Source organism: Carcharodon carcharias, chromosome 12 (assembly GCF_017639515.1).
Source record: "Carcharodon carcharias isolate sCarCar2 chromosome 12, sCarCar2.pri, whole genome shotgun sequence".
In the NCBI taxonomy this organism is placed as follows: domain Eukaryota; kingdom Metazoa; phylum Chordata; class Chondrichthyes; order Lamniformes; family Lamnidae; genus Carcharodon; species Carcharodon carcharias.
The window spans coordinates 139,528,710-139,554,498 of record NC_054478.1 but is presented as its reverse complement, the minus strand read 5'-3'; the positions used below and the strand labels follow the sequence as shown (position 1 = coordinate 139,554,498).

Here is a 25,789-nt window from a genome sequence, read left to right as displayed (position 1 = left end):
GGCCTTTGATTATTCAACCTCCAGCAGACTCTCCTGCTGAAGAGCCTGAGGGTGCATGCTGCTCCTGAACATGGGAAAAAATAGTGCCCAGAGTGTACTTCCTGACCCCTTAGCATGGCTCATTAAGGACTTGTCAGCAGTCTACATCACAGCTTCCTTTGTCAATTAGCCATTGGCATAAGCCAGAGGTCAGCAATGCCTTATCCTCCTGCAAAGACAGAAGAAAGAGACCGAGATAAGAGCCCATGATGCCTGAGAAAGGGAGCTGACAGGAGGAGGGAGAAGTGCCCCATCTGCACATCATCATTGCCCATTGAGGAGGAAGCTATGGAACATGCAAAGATGGCCCTCCAAGAGCAAGAAGGGGAAGGTGGGTGGGCATTCCGGATGGAGGAGGTGAAGAGATATGGTGATCCGTAGATTAATGTGTGGAGTGTGCTCCCCTCCATCCAATGGCATGCCAGTGACTCAGCTCTATAGGGAAGCTTCAACACTGCAGAAGCTTCTAATCTCCAAGGTTAGTACTTATGATTCTTCTCATGTCTCTTTTGTGGAGGGGAAAGAATTGAGTCTTGTGGCAGCACTGGGGCAAGCATTGGAGGCAGAAACATCAGAACCAGCACACTCAAATCTAAAAGTGCCCACTCCATAAGCTTGGACACAATCCCACTGGTGCGTCCTTGCAATTAGAGAGGGCGGAGAGCACATCACTAGTGAGTAGGAGGAAATGAGTGAGGCAGAGGCAGCTGTGGCAGTGCCTCTGAGGATGGAGGACACACAGAACCATAATCGGTTGGGCACAGATGCAGGGCCTCTGGAGTCACAAGGAAGGAGGCTGTACGTAGACCAGCAATAACAAATGTGCACTACATGTCAGATATGCCTGAGGCAGCATGGAATTATGGGCTGAGAATGGAGGAGTCCATTCAGCTCATGCACTCCACCATGGCTCAGGGCTTTAAATACATGAGTTCCTCCATTGAATGGCCAGCCACCTATGGTGGCAGCACTTTTGAGTGGATGCTGGAGCAGCACATTAACATGCACAATGCATGCCATGCTCTGCAGCATTGACTAGTCAGTAGCACTGGTGGTGCAGAAACGTTTAGAGTAGATGCCAATGTGCCTCAGCCGTGCTTCCCTCCAGTCACTGAGGAAGTTGAGGGTGCTGTCCCTGATGGGGTACCTTGGCCCCTCTGACTGATGGACTATCTATGCAGCAGGACCCAGTGATGGAGGCTGCCCCTGCATTGACGCCACTGCAGCAGCCTCTAGAACCTCCATGACAAGCGTGATCTTCACGTGCATCTTAGCCGCAAGTAGAGACAAACAAGCAAGCTGCCTCCTCATCAATGGCTATAAGGGGGAGCACAGCGTATAAATGGCTAAGAGTTGAGGCCAGCGCATTGGGCAGAGCACTGAAGGGTTTATTTCACATGTAAATGTGTACTTTTTTTTCCATCAACTTAATGTAAATATTGACGCATGACACCAGGCTTGTAAGCTTCCATTTTATAAATGGCAACAGGGAAAAGAGGGAAGAGGCAGTTAACAGAAGCAAGAGTTCTTGAAGTGGGACAGTAAAAGCCATCTGCTCACAATGAATCATTCATTATCAGAGTTGATCCTTTCCAGGGTGTGTCTTCAATGGAAGTGCTTTTACAGGCAACTCAGCATGCTTCAGACTACACCATCCTCTGGTTAGGACTCAGCTGAAACAATGCCTGGATCAGATGATCCCTGACTTTAACAGTGTCCTAACAAGTCTTATGCCATCTCGTCATTCTCCTGTGCAACTTGAGGCACCAAATGTTCTGCATTTTCCTCCTCCTCTTCGTCGTCATTCTCCTCTTCTGACCTCCTGTTCTTACTCTCTTTTGGGCTTTTTCATTCTCGGGCTTCACTCTTTTTTTCAAGGTCCACACGCATCTGGAGAGTCATGTTCTGGAGTGCAGCAGACCACCACAATGCAGCAGTGTACTGCAGGGTGCCACCCAACTGTTCAGGCACCAAACCACATCTAAAGGAGCCTGATGGTATGTTCGATGGCGGGCCTTGTGAGCAGATGGTTGTAGTGTTTCTGTGGCTCTATCTTGGGTTCTTTAGAGGGGTGAGTGGCCATCTTTTCAAGGGATAATCTTGTCCTCGAGAACCCATCCATGGGGTAAAGGAGGGGGAAGGGAGCAGCGTAGAGTGAAGAGTTGTGGCTCCCTGGACTGCCAGAGGATGAAGGCATCATGGCAGCTGCCAGGAAATGGAGCACAGACGTAGGAAGCTCTTGTGGTTGCAGACCAGCTGAATGTTGAGGGAGTAGAAGCCCTTCCAATTCAATTCAATTTAATTTGATTTCACTTTATTATCCATAGGGAAATTCATTTTAGGTAACATTGCTCGTTTGTTTAAAAAAAACACATAAATGAATAATAATAAAAGAAAATTACTCTATCACAGAGATCTAACTTTAATTAAATAGATATGAAAAGCTATTCCAATGCATTAAAATAATTAGTCAGTGAGCCCCACCCTGAGTGCATATCCTTGTCCATATATCAAACACCTATTAAAAGTTCTTAGCGAGAGGGCACAAACGAGTTAAGGAACCGATTTGTCCTGCATCTGAGAGATTGCAACCAGTAGTAATTCTGGAACAAAGGGTAATTCTCATTGTTCATGACACTCTTCACTTTTGTCAAATCCTTCAAGAGTAGATTTTATCAAGAAAGATCTGCTCATCAAAAGCCTTCCTGCCTGGTTCAGTAATCTCTGTACTCTTAGAGTCTGTTTTCCTGAGACAACAGTACCAGGGGAGACATCCAGAAAGGATACCACTCAACTACAGCTGTATAGAACATTTACATGACTATAGGACCTACTTGGAAAATTTTAATTTCCTGAGGCAGCATAATTGTCTATGTTCCTTGCCCAACACACCTGTACACTGTTCACTCCAATTCAACTTAGCATCTACTTTGATGCTTAGATACTTGTAGTTAGTAACTATTTCAGTGTCCACTTTATGAATTTTCACAGGAATAACTGGCTTTTTCCTCAAGTCTATGATTAGTTTGTTTGTCTTGTTTTCGTTCAGTTTAAGAGGATTGTTATTGCATCATTTTACGAACCTCTCCACTGAGTCCCAATGGTTTACTTCATTATTCCTAACAAGTACTGTGTCATCAGCATACTTCAGGATCATTATGTCGTTACACTCTGATCGGCAATCATTCGCTTAGAGGATGAAAAGCAAAGGTGACAATACACAGCTGAGAAAATCGTTCGTTAACGAAGTAAATCCTGGAAAGTAACACCTGTTGTGAAGGAAATCACTGATCCAAAGTAGGAGAGTAGGGTTGACATCAAGGTTTTTCAGTTTTTCAATAACCTTGAATGGTTGTATGGCATTAAACGCAGAAGAGAAATTAACAAAGGTAGCACAATAATTGCCTAATCCATACATATACTGTTGAATCAGATGGACCAAGGTCAGAACAGTATCGTCTACTGGCTTATGCGATTGATAGACACACTTGTAACTGATCAATATGTGGAACGAGAGGATCTAAAAGACACTTTACACAATGTGCTCAAAACATGACTATCGATGTAAAAGCAACTGGTCGGAATTGTTCAGCTCAGCAGGCCGTGACTTCTTAGCAGCCGGGACGATGATGGCTGATTTCCAACAGCAAGGAACAGTATGCATGTCGCTTGTCGAACGATTTCTGAAAGACCAGAGAAAAGGGGATTCCCAACTGATGAGCACATTCCTTAAGAATTTTTCTGCTGATCTGATCTGAGCTGCATACTTTTTGTGGATTCACTCGCTTGAATTGCTTCTGTACCTCCCATTTGTTGCTAGTTTCAAACTGGCTGAAAAGTCTGTTCAATTCATTTGCAACATCATGAGGATGATCTGCAAGCAAAGGGTTATTCCTCCTTTTCAATATGAAGCCTGACATTTTATGCATGCACTTCCATGTACCTCTGGTATTATTTGTCTGAAAACAGTTATGCAGCTTATCTCTATACATATCCTACAAGCTTGAGTTTTAGTCCATCAAGTTTGTCTTCATCCCCTACACTAAATATTTCCTTTATTATTGCTTTCAAGTCCTTTTATGATCCAGGGCTTCTCATTTGGATAGTTCTTAATTGTTTTAGTTTAGACATGAAACTGTTCACAAGATGATATAATAAGTTATGATATCTGCTCTGTTATTTATGTCTTCACTGTACGTAAAAATATCCCAATTTGTGTTATCAAAGCAAATTTGCAGATCTTGAATAGCCACGTTATCCCAAACTTTAGCCACTTCCTGCCACATTTTACTGTTTTGAGTTTTGTCAATATTTAGGGCAGAGATACACAACATTATGACCTGAATCTCCAAATACCTAGTTGAATCCAAGATTTGTAAGGGTCAAGAATGGAGTCTGAGACAAAGAAGTTCAAGGCCAGAAACTTTTGACAGCTACTGGCAGGGCATGCCGAGCAATGCTGCGAGGTGTGAGGTCTTCCATAGTGAACGCACAGATCTCTGTGACAATCTGCCTGGATAAATGCAGTTCCCTGCAGTGCTGGTTCTCTGACATGTCCAAATAGCTCTATCTTCGATGATAAATCCTATGCTGAGGGTATCATCTGCATTGCCTTCATGTCCCTCATCCTTCTTCATTGCTCTCCTAATGACCAGGACTCTGCCTCTGCTGTTAAGGTTATTGCTTCTCGTTGCCACTAGACTCAAAATCTGACAGTTTGATACATTGCCAGCTCTTGCCTTCCTTGCCCCCAGCTGGACTCAGCTTGCCCCCTTTTTAAATGCCGGGAGGATGATGGCCCCTTGCACAGTCCAAGCACAAAGATTCACTCTCCCGGCAATCTGTGCACATCCGACGGCACCTATGTGCCAATGGCTGAGTACCCTTCTAAGTGGTGCACCCTTTCATGGATCCACCTAAGTTGACGGTGGGGCATGACCGGTTCCCTGCTTTGCTGCTTCCAAGCACCTCGTCTGCCCCCGATCCAGTGTGCAGCCCCTGCACCTCCACTAAACTGCCAAACTGGTCATCAGCGATCTCCATGTGAGCCCCTTCACTCCTTCAGTTGGCCTCTTTGCAGATTTGGGCAAGTTGCAGCATCCTCTGTTGCATTTCTGTGTTTGCTTTACACAAACTCAACAATTACACACCTGAACTGATAAACCATATGTTGATTCAGTTTATTTAAAAATACAGTGCAGGATGGCTCAGCAGATAGATCTACTTTATGGATTCAGCAACAATTGCTCACAAGGACAGTACAGCTGCAATTCCTCCACCACCACCACCACCACCACACACACACACACACACACACACACACACACAACATACAACTAGCTGCTAGTCACGTGCTGCTCCACATCATAGTTACTTGCTCATTTGCATATTCTCTTAGTGTTAGCGCAACATCCCTTTTGTTTTCCATAGGCAGTAGGGTTGCAAAAACTATTTACACAAGATAGATCTCTGTTTAAGAGTTTGAGTCTGTTAACATATGGGTGGCTTGCTAATCCTCCTGGATCTTGTAATGGTATGACCTTCCTGAGTTCTAGACTTGTCGCTTAGGCATTCTTAACTTGTAGGTCCATTGGCATTCTGTATATTATTGGAATGTTGGTTGTTTTCTTGGTGATCTTCCACAATTTCACTTTCCAAGTTCATCCACGATGTGTTTTAAATGCAATTGAAGTGCTGGGCTTTATACAGTTGTACAATTCCCTTAGCTGGCTTCTGTAACATCCTTCCATTTGGTGTTGTGACCTCATAGGATCTAGGCTCACTGCACCCTTTGGATACTTTTGTGGTGAAGGTGCCCTGGGTAGGATGTATGACCCAAACCTTCTGTCCTACTCGCAGACCAGGCAGTTCTGCATCTGCATGTCAGTCGTGTGCCGCCTTCGTTCTCCCTTGTTTTCTGAGAAGTTTCTCCTGTATCCCTCAGAACTGAGACAGGTTATGGCTTGGCAAGGTTGTCCCAACCTGCCTTCTGAACATGATTTCTGCTGGTGATGGAAATATTTCGCTCTTAAGTTTAACATGGCAATCTGGAGAGCTTGCTTTGTTTCACAATATTCATAACTAATGCCTTTTTAACGATGTGAACCATTCGCTTGGCAAGACGGTGGATCTAGGGTAGTATACTGAGGCTGTCGCTTGGTTTATGCCCCATTTAGCACACATGTCCCTAAAAGGTCTGCCAGCATATAATGGCCCATTGTCTGATATGATCTCTTCAGGCATAAGAACAGTGCAGCCATTGTGTCTGCTTTGGCTGGATATCTGAAGATTGGAAACTTAGAAAAGTTATCAGTGACTAGGAGAAAGTCATTGCCATGGAGAGTGAATAAATCTGTTGCAATTTTAGGATGGAATGGTGAGGTGTAGAGGTTCTTTGTGTTGATGTGGCTGGTGACTCTGGCATGCTCTGCACATCCTCACTACCTTCTTGATATTGTTGATGATCTCTGGCCAATGAACAGTTTCCTTTGCTAGGCACTTTGTTGGCTCTATTCCATCCAACTCCTCTTAAGCTTCTCTTGTATGTGCATACTGGCTTTTCTAGGAGGATTGCTGATGAAATTGCATCTTCCTGAGGTGTAGTACAGCATCACCTCTGAAGTCTCTTATAGTGTCAGATCTGTCAATACCTTTTGCAGATCATGGATGGACTTGATACGATTATTTTTGGCCCCTTCTACCAAGCTTGAAATATTGATGATCTCATATATGGTCACATTGTTGAGCCTGTGTATACCAGTAATCCTGCTAATGCTGATCTGCTCATGTCCACCAGGTAAAATACTTGTGGTTTCCATGCAGACTTGCTATAGCTGCATTTCAATGTCAATGTACCTATGCAATGAATGGGTGACCCATTGTACACAGTTAGTTTGGCTCTTGTAGGTTGTACTATTGACTTCCAATGATCCAAGTACATATTCTTCAGAATTCTGACTGGTAAAGTGTTCGTGCTCGCTCCCATGGTGACTTAGGCTGCGAGCGTGTGTTTGTCACTTTTCTTTGGGCATATGATGCTAATAATAGCAAAAACCACTAACTGTTTGACTTCAACCACACATTGTGTCACATTCACAATGTAGAAGACCTGTTTGCTTTCCAGTTGAAGATTTTTCCACTCTGAATCTTCACGCTGATCCATCTGGCCGCTAAGCTCGTGCATATGCCTGTGCTTATGTGGGCCACTGCTGCATTCCCAGCTGTTGCTGCCAGTATTCAGCACATACTTTTTGTTTAGTTGTATTTTATTGTAACCTCTGGTCGCACCTCCAGAACTAGATCTCCTACATAAACGAGCCCATTCCACCACATACCTTGCAAAGATCTTGGAACACTGAACAGCTTTGCAGTGGCTGCACAGTAAACCCCACTTCCCACATGGTTTGCTTGCTTTCTGCATCCTGGTTACTGCACCAGTATTGGTAGCTGCACCAAATGCTTGCAGGTGCTGTTGTCCAGCCACAATGGCTTTGCATTTTCTGCCATCTTTTAGCAGTGTGTCAATATTATGGCTTTTTTCTCCAAAAGGTCTTTTTGGAAGACTTCGGACAGTATTGAAGCTATTATAACCAGCTCCATTATCCATTCAGACCGCTCACCTTCTGAGAAATCGTAGTCCTTGCCTTTATCATGGCACCTCCTGACAAACTGATCAATTGATTTTTGTGGCTGCTGCCTGTAGGACATCCTTGCCCTTAACATGGCACCTGCTGGTGAGCTGATCAATTGATTCTTATGGCTGCCGTCTGTAGGATATCTGCTCCAAAGGGTGAAGCCTGAAGTTTACTTTTACATGAATCTGATCCTGCAGCATGTTCCATAGCTTAACAGGGTCCTTCTGATCCTCCTCAGACAGGCCTGAAGTGATGACTCTATGCAACCCCTCATTTCCAATGGTCATCTTTATTTTCACTGCTTGTTCATCTGGTTCTGTGACAGATGAATCTAAAAAGCATAGTCCCATCCTTTGTTTGAAAAGCCTAAGTTTGGATAGGACATCTGTGGCCTTCGAATTCCAAATCTGGGAAATTTGGTGGTCACCTTCCTGATGTGTAAGGGATTGTAACCTCTGTACTTGATGGAGAGATTCACCAATGCAGCTGCTGTGTTTTGTTTTATTCTCTTCCCTCCTGTTTTTATGGCTGCAGTTCACGTTTTTTTTCATTTTGTGCGCTTTTGTGTTTTACGTGGGAATGGCACCTGAAGGCGTCACAATGGCTCTGCAGCTTTTCCTGCCTGATTCAAAACTAACTGTGCAGCAAGACTCTGAACCGAATTGCTGTCCCCATTGACTCCTGATCCAGCTATTCCACAAACTGCAAAGCATCATCTGCAGAGGTGCTCTGCCTTCAGGGATTTTGATGTACAGCCTCTGTATCGTACCAGATCTTGTTTGTGGCTCATCTTGTGGTCTTCAAATTCACATTGCTGCCATCATGTTTTGTATCTATATCTCCATTGTACAAACTCACCAATCTCACCCCAAGACTGGTGAACTATACTTGGTTCAATTTAGAACAAGAACAAAGAACAAAGTAGAGCACAGGAACAGGCCCTTCAGCCCTCCAAGCCTGTGCAGATCATATTGCCTGTCAGCTAAAACATTTTGCACTTCCGGGGTCCGTATCCCTCTTTTCCCATCCTACTCATGTATTTGTCAAGCTGCCTCTTAAACACCACTATCGTACCTGCTTCCACCACCTCCTCTGGCAGTGAATTCCAGACACTCACTACCCTCTGCGTAAAAAAACTTGCCCCGCACATCTCCTCTAAAGTTTTCTCCTCTCACCTTAAATCTATGTCCCCTAGTAATTGACTCTTCCACCCTGAGACAAAGCTTCTGACTATCTACTCTGGCCATGACACTCATAATTTTGTAAACTTCTATCAAGTCGCCCCTCAATCTCCGTCGCTGTAGTGAGAACAATCTGAGTTTCTCCAACCTCTCCTCATAGCTAATAATCTCCAGACCAGGCAGCATCCTGGTAAACCTCCTCTGCACTCTCTCCAATGCCTCCATATCCTTCTGGTAATGCCATGACCAGAATTGCACGCAATATTCCAAGTGTGGCCTAACCAAGGTTCTATACAAATGCAGCATGACTTCCCAGCTTTTATAGTCAATACCCCTGCCAATGAAGGCAAGCATGCCATATGCCTTCCTAACTACCTTATCCACCTGTGTGGCCACTTTCAGTGACCTGTGGACCTGTACACCCAGATCCCTCTGCCCGTTGATGCACTTAAGGGTTCTGCCATTTACTGTATAATTCCTGCCTCCCCTTCACAAAACCATGCTGCCTCTCACTAATACGCCCATTTGCTTCCAAATGGTAGTAAATCCTGTCACGAAGAATCTTCTCCAATAATTTCCCTACCACTGACGTAAGGCTCACCGGCCTGTAATTTCCTGGATTATCCCTGCTACCCTTCTTAAACAATGGAACAACATTGGCCATTCTCCAGTCCTCTGGGACCTCACCCTTAGCCAGTGAGGATACAAAGATTTCTGTCAAGGCCCCAGCAATCTCCTCCCTTGCCTCCCTCAGTACTCTGGGGTAGACCCCATCTGGCCCTGGGGACGTATCCACCTTAATATCCTTCAAGACGCCTAACATCTCCTCTTTTTTGATCTCAACATGCTCCAGGCTATCTACACACACTTCCCTAGATAATTTATTTGAAGGTGCAGTACAGGATGGCTTAGCAGACAGATCTACTTTATGAATTCAGCAACTATTGCTCACAAGGACGGCATAGCTGCAATTCCTATACACACACTACAGACTATTAGCTACTGGTCACTTGCTGCTCTGTATCCTGGCTGCTTGCTTATTTGCATATTCCCTTAAAATGACATCACAATGCCTGTCTTTGCCCGTCCTGATGAAACCTGCCATTGGTGGGAATGGTGATAGAAAAATAGCACGCTGGCCAGCGGCACTATTCCTAGCAACCATCCGCCTCTGTTTCCAACCCCAGAAAGACCTAAGATCAGGACTCTTTGATTTCAGAACAACGTTGGCAACGCAGTGAAATGAATGCTCTGTGTTTTGTTAAAAGCCACACAAGACCATTTCCCACCTTGCAATTAACAATGCAACTGCAGTGAAGTTGATTTTAAAATAGAAGAGTTTGGTGCTCGTGAGACTCGAGCACGAACAAAACTCCCAAATAATAGTGGTCTTGGGGCAGGATTTTCCGGTCCCGGTCACGGGTGGGACCCGCTGCAGGTGGGGCAGCACCCCAGCCAGAGGCCCATTGACTTGCAGTGGGACCGAAAGATCCCGGCGGCAGGTGGGTGCGGAAGATCCCACCGTTGGTCTCGAAACCCAGTCCCAGCTGCAATATAGGTGAATATAGTGATGGTGAGAATGCAGCACACCTTGTATGGATCACCTAATTCCTTTAATCAAGAATTTTTTTCACTGCAAAAAAAAATTATTTGATGTGAATAGCAGCTGCTTAATTGCCTAATTAATTCTGGGTTATTAAATATTTATTTAATTTACCATGAAATGTGCGCCTGGCTCCCCTTCAGTTAGTTAGGAGTAATTAGGAGTCTGAGATGAGCAAATTTATTGAGTAGTTTGCATTTTTATTGCAACAGTTTTAATATATTGCTTTTAGCAGTTGGAGCAATTAGTGTACATCTGCCACACCACCAACAATAGTATATTAGCACAAATTTACTGTTTTCCAAACAACAATTAGTAGCTGCATTTGTAGCTAGCCTTCATAATTGCTCACTGTTCATGCTGTATTTGAGAATGATGGGGCAATTGAAGATTGTAACATATCTTTGAATTAATATTGAGATACTTTGAGAAGCTGGGTGCCGTACAACTGCCCTCTGTCCTTTAACTCGAGGTTGTGCTGGATCTCTTTCCATTATTAATTTTGAGTTACGTTTTTGAGTGCTTTATCCAACTGAATGTCCTCACTTTTATTCCTTTTGCAAGAAAGAAGCCTGGTGGGTAGATTGATGGTCATTCCACCTGCTCCACACCTACTACTTTGGTATCTTTTAAGCAAGATACAAGAGCATTCACAAGGCTGTCACACAGTGTAATCCAACATATACCAGAGTTGCCAACTCTGGTTCAAGCCATTCCTGGAGATTTGACCATGAGACATTTGACCACATGATGTCTACAAATATTATTGCATTTATATTATTAAGGTTGGATCCCTTGTAGCTGAGTATCCATTGTGCAAGAAGTTATGAGAATAAAGGAATTACCTGTGAGAAAGTGATTAAATGGAGAACCTAAAGTTGGGGAAAAGAGTCAAACAGGACACTGAGGTTAAGAATATTCTGAAACAGCAGCCAAAGAAGGAGATGGCATTGGTGACAGGGAGTGGAATCTGTAGTAGGGTTAAAGGCAATGGATTTGTTCTTCCCAAAACAGGTGGTCAAAAGAGCTGGTAGAGGGGTAGAGCTGGGTGTTGCCAGCATATATGTTCAGCCTGACTTCATGTCTTCAGATGATGATGCCAAAGAGAGCCATATAGATGAGGCAACCTAGCATAGGTCGAAGACTTCAGAGGTGTAGCGACAAGGAGAGAAGGCATTACTGGAGATTTTCTGAAAACAATTGAATAGATTATAGTGGAACCAAGTATTCTGTGACTTTGATTCGAGCTGTTTCAATGCTGTGGTGGACAGAAATCTGGCTTCAGAGGTTCAAGCATGTAGTTGTATGAAAGATGGGTTCAGATTTGGGAAGTGCAAACATATTCCAGGGACTTGGAGTGGATTTGAAGATTGAAGATAGGGTGGTGATCTGCAAGGATGGTATGGAGAGGAATAGAAGAAGGTGGGTCTCATTGACAAGGTGAGCTTGGAGAACATATAAAGGGAAATAGAAGAGAAGCTAAAAATAGACGTTTTCAGAGCTAGGTCAGGGGTAAATCTTGGGGAACTTGATTTGGTAAAGGAAGGGCAATGTGACAGAAATAGCTGAAGGGATGATCTTGTGACAACAAAGTCCGTGAGCTCCTCATACTTGTGTGAAGTGAGGGTGGAGGGAGCAGGCTAGAGGGGCTTAAGGATACTGTTGGTAGTGGAAAAAAGCCAAGGTGTATCTGCATCCCAGAGTAAGCTTGGAGAAAAGTAACACAAACTGGGATAGCACTCAAGAGAAAAAATGTAGCTTTTGTAAGTATGCAAAAGGTAAAACCAGAAATGTTAAGTTTACGCATGGTTAATATTCAAACATATTGCTGTTATTGGAAATGATGAACTGAGAATTTGGTGTACTGAAAACTGTTTCATGTGTTTGGTTTTTAATTTTAATCCTCATTGGGGAGAGATGTTACTGTGAAGGAATGGAACTCTTTCCACTTCAGGCGCTCAGTGGTGGCACCAAGCATTCCCAGTTATGGTAAAGCGCAATCAGATGCACAGCACTCTCTACCCTGGTCCAGCAATGTCCCAACCTTAAAAGAGCTTCCCCTACTGCATAATTTTCCATTTTCGACACCAGCCATTCTGCCGTCACACTAAATAGAGGGCCAATTAGTGCTGAATTATTTCAGTTTGTGCTGTCAGCCCATGCCAATTAGGAACTGGATTAAGACTGCCCAAATTTATTTTGCATTGAAGCCTCAATCAACTGACAGAGGATGTTTTTCCTCATCAACCAGAACTGGATTTGGACATGGGTCCTAGAAGTGAAAGGTCAGTTGTGTCTGTATACGTGATTTATATCTAAATATAGAAGTGTAATTTATAAATCGAATGTGGCTTCTAGAATTTCTTGATCTGACAAAACAAGCAGAAGATGGAGATGTGAGTACCGGATCACATCAAATGGAAATTGCAAAACATGTTCAGCCAATTTAAGAGAATCCTGTATTTGTCGCACCAAGCTAAGGAATGCTGTATAATTTTTAATCGTGTGGCAATTCTAGTCTGTAGAAAGCAACGCTAAGTAAATTAATAGGTAGCTTGGACCAGAAAAAAGATGGTTGGGAGCAATATACTCTATGGATTTGACCTGAATGTCTGATCCCATTCCTCTGACTAGGTACTGGCAGATGCAGTGGCTCGATTAGTGGTGGATAAATTCAGTGAACTGACTGACAACTTCACCTCCCCTCATGCACGGAGGAAAGTTCTTGCCGGTGTTGTCATGACAACAGGTACATTGCAATTTGTTTCATTTCTTCACTTTTGTATGTTGGGTTTCTTGTGGAATAAATTGGATTGTATAAATATGCTTCAATTATTTCACATTTAATAAAAAAAATATAGACCTTGTGATGTTAAAGTGGAATGATTGAGGTGAGTAGCATGGATGCATTTAATGGGAAGCTAGCTAAGTAACTGAGAGGGAAAGGAGTAGAAGGATATGTTGATAGCTGAAGTAGATGAGCAAGGGCTCGTATGGAACATAAATGCTGGCAAAAATCAGTGGGCTGAATAGCCTGTTTCTGTGTTGTAAAATTCTATGCACTGTGTGAAGGCCTGTTGGCTATATATATTTAAATTTTATTCTAGAACTCATTGTGAATGAAGTTTTATTGGTGCTTTCCCATCCCTGTCCTCTATCCATAAAAATATATAAATTAACTTCCAACATAAATGTGTGTCTTGATTAAAAAAATACATTTGCATATGGAATCCCTAATTTCTAACCATTTATAATTTGTGGAAGTTTTATGTACAGTTTGGAAGATACTCAGTGGCGAACTATGGAATAAAACATTTATCCTGTGAGTGAGGAAGACTGGATAACTCTTGTGCAACTGTCACCAGTGAGTTTTATAAAGGTTTTCCTCACAAGTGGAATAAATTTTCTATTCTAATATCCATCAATCACCCTGTTTATTCAACATGCCTTTTATTTAGTAACAAAGTATTTCAGTGAATTAATGAATGTGAAAAATGCAAATATTTTATCATGCATACTACAGACTTAACTGTATAACCACATGTATTGCATTAGTAGTAAAGGATGAAACTGGGGGTCATGTATTAATGTCGTGTGAAAAAACGTATAAATAGTTTCTGTCATTGTGAATGAAGAAGACTTTTTGAAAGACCAAAGAATTATAGTCCATTCTCCTGCTCTTTTCACATAGCCCTGCAAGCGTTCCCCTTTCCAAATATTTATCCAATTCACTTTTGAAAGTTATTGAATTTGCTTCCACCACCCTTTTAGGCAGTGTATTTTGGATCATCATTACTCGCTGTGTAAAAGAAACATGTTGCGCCTGGTTCTTTTGGCAATTATCTGTGTCCCCTGGTTACTGGAACCAGCTTCTCCTTATTTACTCAATCAAAACATTTCATGATTTTGAACTCCGCCACCAAATTTCCCTTAATAATCTTTGCTGTCATGACAGTCTCTCCACATGCTAGAAGTCCATCATCCCTAACACCATTCTAGTAAATCTTCTCTGCAATCTCTCTAAGCCCTTGAAATCCTTCCTAAAGTGTGCTATCCAGAATTGGCCTCAATACTCCAACGGGGACTTAAACAGTGTTTTACAAAGGTTTAGCATATCTTCCTTGCTTTCGTACTCTGTGAGGTTGAAATTGTCTCAGGCACTGACACAAAATGGGCAGTATAGAATTGACCTCCCATTATACACACACCTGATAGTTAAGTCCATTGACTGCAATGGAACTGAGTATTTGGCACTGCGTGTAACGGGCAACCAATTCAGTGCTACCCATTTTGTGCCACTGCCTAAGATGAATGTCTATTCCTCTGACCCTATTTATAAAGCCAAGGATCCATATGCCTTAGGTTTTTCTTTGTGTAAATGTGTTAAATTAGTTGTTTAATCAGTTATTTCATGTAGCACTGATTACTGACTTGCATTTCATCTTATAACTTTTTATAATTATTTATTATATACGTTCACTGATTTTTTTTTTAGCATCATAAATGATTGTTGAGAGTAAGGCCATATTATAAATTATAAATATAATAATTATATTTATTATAAATTATGAAATCAACATCAACGGAACCCCAAAATTAAATAAATAATTTTGATTTCCAGCATGTACCATGATCTTAAAATGGAGATTGTGCTAATATAGATAGCAACCTCTCCAACTTTTAACAGTTTTAGCTGTGATAATACTTTAGAGTAATATGTCACGTAATCCTCAGGAGGATACAATAAGGGGACTACATTGTTAGTAAGAAGAAACATGAAGGGAATTGTGGGCTGGTAGTGTCAAAATGAATTCTCACGTATGTATGGGGAGATGAAGTTCAATCCATTGGGTACAATGATAGACTGACTCAGTCCTTATTTCTTTTATTGCCTTTAGTTCAATGTTAGAGTGCGAAAAGCAGGATGCAGTCAAGCCTAGGCATGAACTTTTCATAGTACCATGGTTTTAATCAAATCATCCCTTTTCACACCTTCAAGTCCCAGGGGTATTTCCATAAACTCTGTAATTGGTTATAAATTGGTGTTTCACCTTCTTCTGTTTGTGTTAGTCTTAATGCATTCTGCCTGTGGTAAATGAGTTTTCGAGTTGCTAACTTAAGAGTTACCAAGGTGATCCAGGCCTTTGCCTTTTAACAAGTTAATCAGTTTTTGAGGTGATCAGGGCCTTTGTCGTCTTCTAACTTAATCAGTCACATATTATCATATGCCTCAACTTTCTACTAATTTTCAACTTAACTGCTTCCTTTCCATGTCTCAACAGATGTAAGTACAATTGTTACCCATTATTACCATAATCTGTGAGTTAAGAGATGATGATTCAAGTTAGTCTTGGTATAATGATTAGGAGTAGCGCGCAGTGTTTTTCATTCATATTGCAAAGGAACAGTTCTGTACAATATCAGATGGGAAGTTGTCCATCACAACATTCTTGGATTACTTCATTCTAGGACAATTCAGTGTAGTGAATTTTGCCATCATTTAGAATATCTGTGTAATTTCTACACACATGAAGGTAAAAATCATAGGAAGCAGAATTTGTGGCCTTAACAGAAATGCAAGAAAATAATTATCTCAGTGACTTTCTGCTTGGCTTACATCAAAAGAAAAAGGCTGAGAATTGTCAAAATAAACCATGCTGCTAACTGCTCGGCCTTTGCTGCAACATAGTCAATGTTGAAGGAAGTCCAAGAGGAGAAAGCAGAAGCGCTAATCACAGTTTTGAATCATTTGTCCATTTGCAGATTGTGCTGGGGACTTGAGAATATTCAATATAACATCTCTGTTCAAGAAAAGAAAGTAGTCTAACATCAGCTGTCAATTATTTGTGATATACTTAGTAAGAGTTTAGAAATGTATGGCTTAATTGAGGATAGCCAGCACAAATTTGTTGAAGCTAAGTCATGTTTGTAAAATCTAATGGATTCAATTTGGAGGCATGATTGAACAGATAAAGGGAACACAGTAGATACAGTGTATATAGATTTTTCAGAAGGTTTTCAATGAAGTATCTCAGTCTTAAGGTAGAACAGGAGATGTAGCAACATGAATGGAAAACTGGTTAATAAACAGGAAACAAAGGGTTGGCTTCATAATTATTGTCAGGATTGTAGAAAGATTGGCAGTGATCAGAACCCAGAGATTAGTGTTTGACAATTAAGAAAGTTTTGTGGACGTGATTAAGACTATTTTCTCAGGTTGGGAGTCGGTGATGAAAGTTCGTCGGTATAAATTGGTCAATTACGAAGTGAGAGAATTTGGGAAGAATTTGTTTATGCAGACTTGGTGCATCCAATGAATTGTATCAGAAAGAGGCATCTTTTAAGGGAAAATTTGACAAATATTTCAAGTAGATTTGAAGAGGAATAAGAGCAGTAGGATTTGTTCTGCATTGCTCTAGCAAAGAGCCAGCACAAACACAATGGACCCACTGGTCTTCTGTGCTATAACTCTTTTGATCCTAGTAGTGTACTATACTGGCTTTCTGTATCTCACCTTTCCTCTTTCCCTCACCCTCCATACCACTTCTGAAACCAGGATCTGATGTCAAAGATGCCCAGGTTATATGTGTCGCCACAGGAACTAAATGCATCAATGGCGAGTATATGAGTGACCGAGGCTTGGCTCTGAATGATTGTCATGCTGAAATTGTTGCACGCAGATCCCTGATCCGGTTTCTCTATTTCCAAATGGAGTACCATTTAAGGTGGGTAGAATTAAAGAATCACTGTGCTGCTTCATATTTTATAACACTGGTATTATAGTATTCTTAAATGGATTTCATGTGGTATTGCGATTCCTGAGGTCAGTCTGTAACTAACCTATGGATAGAGCATTTATTTTCCCCACTACCAACTGTCTTAAACTCGACTCCCCACAACCTCCATCCTCACCTCTTTTTAAAAAAAAATAAAATAAAATAAATCTGAGGAACTTGTCTGTTCTGCTAGCTCTGCTGCTTCCCCCTTTTCTTCTTGCCCAACATATTACTCACTGCGGGTCTGAGTGCTGAGCCCCCATCTTTCTGTATTTTCTCACCCATCCATTTCCATGGTGGCTCCAAGCTAATCACATCCATACACCCCATCACCTTCTCCATTAACCCTATTTGCACTAAACTGCTGACAACCCATTTTCCGTTTATGATCCCTATATTAGCTGACATTGTAAATGCTTGTTTCTTTTCCACTGCCCACTCCTTGGCACTGTGTCACTGCCTTTGCAAAATTGCTGTCATCAACCCAACCAAAAAAAAAAACAGGCTTAACCTCCCGCCCCAGAGCTGTTCATGCTAGATTGCCACCTTCCGAAGTTGTGAGTATCATTCCAGAAGCTCATTACCCACCTAAGCACCAAAACCATCCTGGGAAAAGTCACAAATTATATTCTGTGTCTGAGACTATAGTGCATTAACTCTCTGCAGTCTTCAACATGGTTAGTCAGCCCATCCAGTCAGCCCCTCTCTTCCATTGTCTATGGATGCCCCCTCATACTTAAATGCAGTATGTAAGTCAGTTAAGGAAATAAAATGTCCCGAAGTGCTTCACAGGAGCGTTATAAAGCAAAGTATGACACCAAATCACATAAGGAGATATTAAACCAGACTGCCAAAAGTTTGAGCAAAGGGGTTAGGTTTTAAGGAGTGTCTTAAAGGAGGAAAGTGAGGTAGAGAGGCAGAGTGGTGTGTAGGGAGGGCATTCCAGAACTTGATGCCTAGGCAACTGAAGGCACAGTCACCAATGATGGTGCAATTAAAATTGGTGTGCACAAGAGGTCAGAATTAGAGGAGCACAGATATCTTGTAGGGTTTTGGGGCTGGAGGAGATTACACAAATAGGGAGGGGCCAGACCATGGAGGAATTTGAAAACAAGATGAGAATTTTAAAATAAAGACTTTACTTGACCTGGAGCCAATGTAAGTCGACGAGCACAGGGTGAGAGGGCAACCGAACTTGCTGCGAGTTAAGACAGCAGAGTTTTAGATGATCTCAGGAGTACGAAGGGTAGAATGCAGGAGACCAGCCAGAAGTGCGTCAGCATAGTTGAGCCTACAGACTTCCGAAATCCTGCACATATGCTGTTTCACTCACCCATCACTTCTTCTGTTCTCGCTCACCTGTATTAGCTTATAGTTCCTCAAAACTTCAAATTGAAAAATCTCATGTTTAAAACCCTTTATGTCCTCATCTTTCCAAATTTCACCAGCGCTACAACTTCAAACACACACTTCCTCTGATAGACCTCTGACTTCCTCTGATGCACCCCAAACCCTGGAATCCCATCCCTAATTGTGTCTGCCTGTCCACTTCCTGTCCTTCCTTCGTACCCTCCCACCTCTGACCAAGTTTTCTGTTACCCCATCTAAATATATTTTTCATTCATTTACGTCCCTTTGAAGCAGGCCAAAGCCAAATTTACAGGCCTGATAAACAAGATGCCATGTAGAGACATCACAATTAATGGTAAAAGCAAAATACTGCAGATGCTGGAAATCTGAAACAAAAACAGCTGGAAAAACTCAGGTCTGACAGCATCTGCAGAGAGGAATACGATTAACATTTCGAGTCCGTATGACTCTTCATCAGAACTGTTCTGATGAAGAGTCACACGGACTCGAAACGTTAACTGTGTTCCTCTCTGCAGATGCTGTCAGACCTGTTGAGTTTTTCCGGCTACTCTTGTTTTTATCACAGTTAATGGGCCTACAGAGGCCCAAACCACTACAGATGCTATAGACTGCAAATTGTCAGCTCAGCGATCAGTATTAGTAACTTAATTATCTAGGTGCACTTGATCTACACATTTGTTAGACAATAAGACTAACTTCGACCTGAACAATATATGCATCTGCTTTAATAATCAAACTACTTCTGTTGTGATGAGAGATCATCTGCAAGTAACCCATGATGAGATTGAGTCATTTATTTCTGGAAGCAGCAGACACTTTTGTTGATTACTCCAGGAAATGCTTTCACTGTAGATGAGTGCAAAAGACAAATACTAGCAAGTTGCAAACTCCTAATAAAAGTACAGAGTAAATATTGACACCACTGTGTCAATGAGCCAGTGAGTTAGAGGTAGGGCGAAGCTGTATTTTAATTTGCCAAATTTATGACTGAAACTAATAAAAACTGATAAAAGCAGATTTATTTTTCCAGCAAAATATAGTAACTGGAGGATAGTTACATAATACAAATGATATTTGCAACATCAATCCTGGTTACTCACAGCAGTACAGTCTCCAGGTGTGAATAACAGGGGAATTACCCAATTATCTCCATCCTGGCTGGATCTCGTGTTACTATCTGCAGCCGTGAAAATATAATGGAGATTCTTAAAGTTACGAAGCAAAATTCACCAAGATGTCAAGTTTACATAATCCGTTAAATAACTAATATTGCTAACCAAGCTGACAATGTTTTCTACTTACAGTTCATAGCATTTAGAATTATTTCAGGCCTGTATAGGGCCATTATCTGAGATATTTCTACATGGGTCTCTTGTAATCATAAGGAAGATGATGCCTTTTTATCTTTACTTTGTGTTTTCCGGATAATGGATGTCCTATTTCATCCAACAATTCTATCAGTCTTATATAATGCTCTTTGGCAATGTGGCAATCCTTTTTTTCCCCCAGATCTTCTAGATGTTCTTGGAATATGTATTAAGGATGTATTGAAAAGCATTATGTTTTGGTAAAACAAATCCTAGAATTGCATGTTTCTTGATGTCCCTCTTTTCAGGCAACTAAAAGAATGATAACTAGGATCCTTCTATTGTGACCTAGTAGAACCTGTTTAACTCCTGGGCCAGAATTTTATGTCCCGCGAGCGGGCATGCACCTGATCCGAACAGGCATAAGATCATGCAAGACGATGTCGGGCGAGTGTCCCGACTTCATTGCGGCTCACGCAATATTTTGCTGGGCGCGCGCAAAAGTCGGTAGGGTGCCTGCCAACAATTAAGCTTATTAATGGCCCACTTGTAAGCAATTTTTCATGACTTGTCCAACCTTACGGTTGGCGAATGGGCCAATCAGCCAGGCAGGCTTTATGTTTTTGATGAAACCTCATCCAAGGGCGGGATGAAACCTCCATTAGGGTATGAAATTTTAAAAATCTGTGGATTTTTTTATGAGGTATGCTTTCAGGTGCTTGATTGTGCAGCATTTTTGTGCTTTATTTTATTATTTGAAGGTCTGCAGCTCTCTGAGGCAGCTGTCTGCCTTCAGGGAGCTCAGTGGAAGCGCTCACAGCACCCGCAGTGACGTCGGCACCTGCCTCTTCCCACCCCCACTGGCAGTGCTGAGCCTTTCTCAGGGCACCAATTAATGGCCAGCCAGCGTGAAATTGCAGTCGGGGGACCATTTCCCATCTGCTCCCGGGCCCGCCGGTCATGTGCACCTGACGAGCGCAAAATTCAGGCCCTGTTGATTTTGTCATCAACCCACAAGTCACTGACCAGGTCAGTGGGAAAGGTTTGTTTGAACACAGTGGTATTTTTTTAAAATATACTTTTTATGCATTTTCTCCATCAAATGCACAAGCTTGAACTTGCAATACCCTAGTATGGCCTGGAGTTTTCAGTGTTGTAAAAACAATATTTTGTGTTCTCATTTCTAAAGTAACAAGACAGAAGACCACCACAAATCCATTTTTGTTAAGCGTGAAGGAGGAGGCTTCAAACTTAAGGAAAATGTGCAGTTTCACCTCTATATCAGTACATCACCATGTGGCGATGCCCGTATCTTCTCACCACATGAAGCAGCAGTGGAGGGTAAGTGTTTGTTGGTTGCTGTAACAGAAATCTTATAGGAGGAGAAAGCCTCACACCACAATAAACTCTTGCTGGCTCAAATTGAGGTATGGCCTCCTTAACAAATCTTGGATTTCTTTCAGCCCTCACTACTTGCTCTATTCACTGGGTGTTACAGTCACTGACTTTCGCTTCCGAGACTAGCAAGGGAGGACCTACTATTAGGAACGTGAACAGAAAACGTTGGAAATACTCAGGAAATCAGGCAACATCTAGGAAAGAGAAACAGTTAACACTTCAGATCTGTGACCTTTCATCAGAACTACTATTAGGAATGAAAGCAAAATACTGTGGATGCTGGAAATCTGACATAAAGGCAGAAAATGCTGGAAAAATTCAGGCCTCACAGCATCTTTGGATAGAGGAACAGAGTTAATGTTTCAAGTCTGATCTGACTCTTTGAAACTGGAGCGAGGTAGAATGTGATGAGTTTATGCTGTTGAAAAGGGGAGAAGGCAGGATGGAGCAAAATAGAAGGTCAGGGAGAGGTTAGAGGGCAAGAGAGATTAAATGACAAAGATGTCATGGAGCACAAGACAAAGGGAGTGGAAATGATGGTCTTATAGAATAAAGCTTTGGCCCAGAGTAGGTGTTAATAGCAGAATAAAGGTCTGAAAGCAAAATAGCAGAAAGTGTTAATAAAAAAGGATTTGCGTGTCTGAAAGCAACAACATGAAAACAAGATAGAGTTGGGGGGGGAAGATTCAAAATGGAGGACAGAGTTTCTGGTCTGAAATTGTTGAAATTAGTGTTGAGCAAAGGCGGCTATAAAATGCCTACTCGGAGGATGAGGTGCTGTTCCTGCAACTTGCGTTAGTCTCCTATCACCCCCAACACCTCACCCATGACATCTTAGCCATTTAATCTCTCCTGCCCTCTAACCTATCCCTGACCTTCTATTTTGCTGCACCTGATGCCCCCCCCGCCTTTTTTTTTAAACAGCATAAGAACCCGTCACATTTCTACCCCTCTGCAGTTTCGAAGAAGAGCCATATTGGACTCGACGTTAACTGTTTCTCTCTCCATGGATGCTGCCAGACCTGCCACGTTTTTCCAGCATTTTGTTTTTATTTCTAATATTCTGAATGCAAAGAATCTGTTGATAATCTTGCGCAATGATCAATTTGATTATTTTGAGAGGCAATTTTTCCAGGTTTATCTATTTGGCATTTCTGACCTGGGCAGCACTGGTTTGAGGAAATTGGGATTTTGGGCCATTTTATAAAGAGAAGCAGTGAAACTAAATTTTTTTTAAATGGTAACTTTCCACAATAACCACTCAAAACTGTGAATCATTAATGAGTAATATATAAAATCAGGAAAGTCATGGTCATATAAATAGCTGAAAAGCCTATATGCCCAGTTTATGGCTCATGCAGTAAAACACCCTGTCTAGAATTAAGATCTGTGGACTTATAGATAGAATGTGGGATTATTTAGGAGGAATTTCAGAGCCTAACCTATGTTGAAGCTGGCAAAGGACAAGTTTAATGAGTTAAGTTCATATAAACCCGAGTGCCTTACAGGAAAATTGTTCAAGTTGCAAGCTGCCATGCAGTAACCATTCTGGACGGTGAAAATTCTAAATGAATAGAATTACCATAGGTCATGGCGAATAAGTTGACCTGGCATATAGAATGAATTTTTCAGTGCCAAAAACCATACTTTTGCATCTGCTGGTTGTATAAGTCGACCCCACTTTTCACCTACGAAATGCAGCACTCGCATTGCTAGTAGGCCTCAGTTTCTCACCCCAAAAATGTATGTTTTATTTACCTTATCCTGTAAATCAGTGCATGGGATCGAGAATGTGACACAGGCTGTGCTGCAAAGATGTGTGTGAGTTTAAGACATGCCCACACAGAGCAGACCACGAATGGCTGTTGAGCGATGAACAGATATGGGTCTGCCAGCAAAACAAAGGAAGTATGAAGCTGCCTTCAAGCTAAAAGTTGTAGAAGTTGCTAACTCGTCAAATAGCTGTGCTGCAGCGAGGCAATTTGGTGTTAGTGAGACACTGGCACGAGAATGGAAGAAGAAGGAATCTACCCTGAAGGAGATGCCCAAGACTAAATGCACCATGAGAACAGGGATCAGCCACCGGCCTGACCTTGAGAAGCATGTATCATAATCGGTTTTCGAAAATTTTCAGAATGGTTACACCGTCACAAGAAGTACAATGTGCATGTTTGCACTTAAGTGGGTCAGAGTCCAGCAAAGATTTCAGAGCAAAAGTAATCGCTTTAGGGAATGAAACTAGTTTAGTGTTGCAGCAGAAGATCTAGATTGCTTAGAGACTATCAAAAGTCCTCAATGCCAAAAAGTCCATTAGCAGTGATTCATCATCGGACAGCAGCAAAAGCATGAGTACCCATAAAGTTGCATCCAGCAACATGGATGAAACGCCCATGAATTTCACTATGCCCAGCAGCCAAACTGTGGAGTGGAAAGGTGCAAAAACAGTTTAGTGAAAACGACAGGACCCGCAAAGACAAAATTCATGGTGGTACTCGCTTGCATGGGCGACGGAACAAAATTAAAGCCTGTGGTAACTTTCAAAAGTAAAACCATGTCAAACATCAAGGTCCCTGCAGGATTATTTTGTGCATGTCCATGAGAACGGTTGGATGTGTGAGGATGGAGTAAAGTTTTGGATTGATAATGTGCGGAATAGGTTTCCGAGTGGCCTACATAAAGAACGCAGCTTATTAGTGTGAGGCATGTTAAGATCCCAAATAACCGGTGAGATCAAGAGGTGCCTATGAAGCAATTACACCCACATTGCAGTTATACCAGGGCTTAACATCTGTAGTTCAACCTTTTTCGATGTGTGACTTAACAAGGCATTTAAGAATTATGTTTGCACAGAATGGAATAGGTGGATGGTTGACGGAGAATAACCCTTCACAAAGAGTGCTGCCTTCCTTAATGTTTTGCGCAGTTTCATATCAAATTGTGGGAGGCCAATAGTGCCAAGTGTCATCAGATCATTGAAAAAAACACGGGAGATCCAATTCAGTGGATGGAGAGGAAGGTTATTAGTTACGGAGGAATGATTCTGAAACCCAAAATACCAGATCTAATCCTGAGTGGGATCCTTACGATGGTACCATAGCCAAAGTGACTCGAAAAGAGTTTGTCAAATTCATTCATCAGATGATGAAGACAACAAATATGACGACTTTAAAATGCTTTGATTGTGGTCCGAGGTATCTTTGTACAATTAGCAAGTGCTGGAGAAAGAGGTTGTACAAGTATCAGTGTCAGTGGGGGAACATTTAGGAGACGGTGATCATTGTACTGTACGTTTTAGGATGAAGATAGAAAAAGGCGATAGGCAATCTAGAGTAAGAATAATTAACTGGACAAGAGCCGACTTCGATGGGGCAAGAACGGAGCTGGGCCAAATAGACTGGAATAAAAGTTTATTGGGAAAAACTGTAACTGGGCAATGGGCTACCTTCAAAAAAAGAATTGGTTCGGGCAAAATCAAGCTATATTCCTCGAAAAGGAAATGTGGGGCAAACAAATCCAGAAATCCCTGGATGAAAAAGGAGATAGAAATTATTTTTTAAAAAAAAGTGTGCTCATAACAGGTATCCAGTAGAAGATATAATTGAGAACTAAGAGGAATACAGAAGGTTCAGAGGGGAGGTGAAAAAGCATATTAGAGAAACGAGGAGGGATTATGAGGAAAGACTGACAGCCAAAATAAAGGGGAATCCCAAAGTCTACTATAGGCATATAAATAGTAAAGGGAGTAGGGCTGATTAGGGACTTAAAAGGGAATTTACACATAGATGAAGGAGGCTATGGCTAAGGTGTTAGATGAATACTTTGCATCCATCTTTACCAAGGAAGCAGATGCTACCCCGGTCATGGTGACAGAGGAGGAAACTCTGTCACTAGAAGGGTCCAAAATAGATCAGCAGGAAATTTTGAATAGGGTCGGTACTTAAAGTTGACAAAGCACCGGGACCAGACGAGATGCATTCAAGAATATTGAAGGAAGTGAGAGTAGAAACTGCAGGGGCACCAGCCATAATTTTTCAGTCTTTCCTAGACTCGGGAGGTGCCAGAGGACTGGAGAATTGCAAACATTACACCCTTGTTCAAAAAAGGTTGTAAGGAATAGCCCAGCAATCACAGACCAGTCAGTTTAACTTCAGTGGTGGGCAGGATTCTAGAAATTATTATTCAGGATATAATTAGTAGTCACATGGAAAAATATGGATTGATAAGAGCCAGCAAGGATTTCTAAAGGGGAAATTGTGTTTAACTTGCTGGTGTTTTTTGAAGAGGGAACAGAAAAGGTCAATGAGGGTAATGCTGTTGATGTGGTGTACATGGACTTTCAAAAGGCATTTGATACAGTGCCATACAACAGACTTGTGAGAAAATTTATTGCTTATGGAATAAAAGGGACAGCAGCAATGTGGATACAAAATTGGCTGAAAAATAGGAAGCAGAGAGTAATGATCAATGGACATTTTTCAGG

At 41.8% G+C, this 25,789-nt stretch overlaps 1 protein-coding gene across 8 annotated transcripts in view; it reads left to right on the top strand.

The window, feature by feature from the left end:
- LOC121284757 (double-stranded RNA-specific editase 1-like) overlaps window positions 1-25,789 on the top strand; it is a 300,748-nt gene that overhangs the window by 240,369 nt on the left and 34,590 nt on the right. For all 8 annotated transcript variants that reach the window (XM_041200327.1, XM_041200321.1, XM_041200326.1 and 5 more), the window contains 3 exons: window positions 13,092-13,206; window positions 17,014-17,182; window positions 21,101-21,252. In XM_041200327.1, the coding sequence (XP_041056261.1) occupies window positions 13,092-13,206; window positions 17,014-17,182; window positions 21,101-21,252 (436 nt within the window). The remainder of the gene's footprint in view (window positions 1-13,091; window positions 13,207-17,013; window positions 17,183-21,100; window positions 21,253-25,789) is intronic.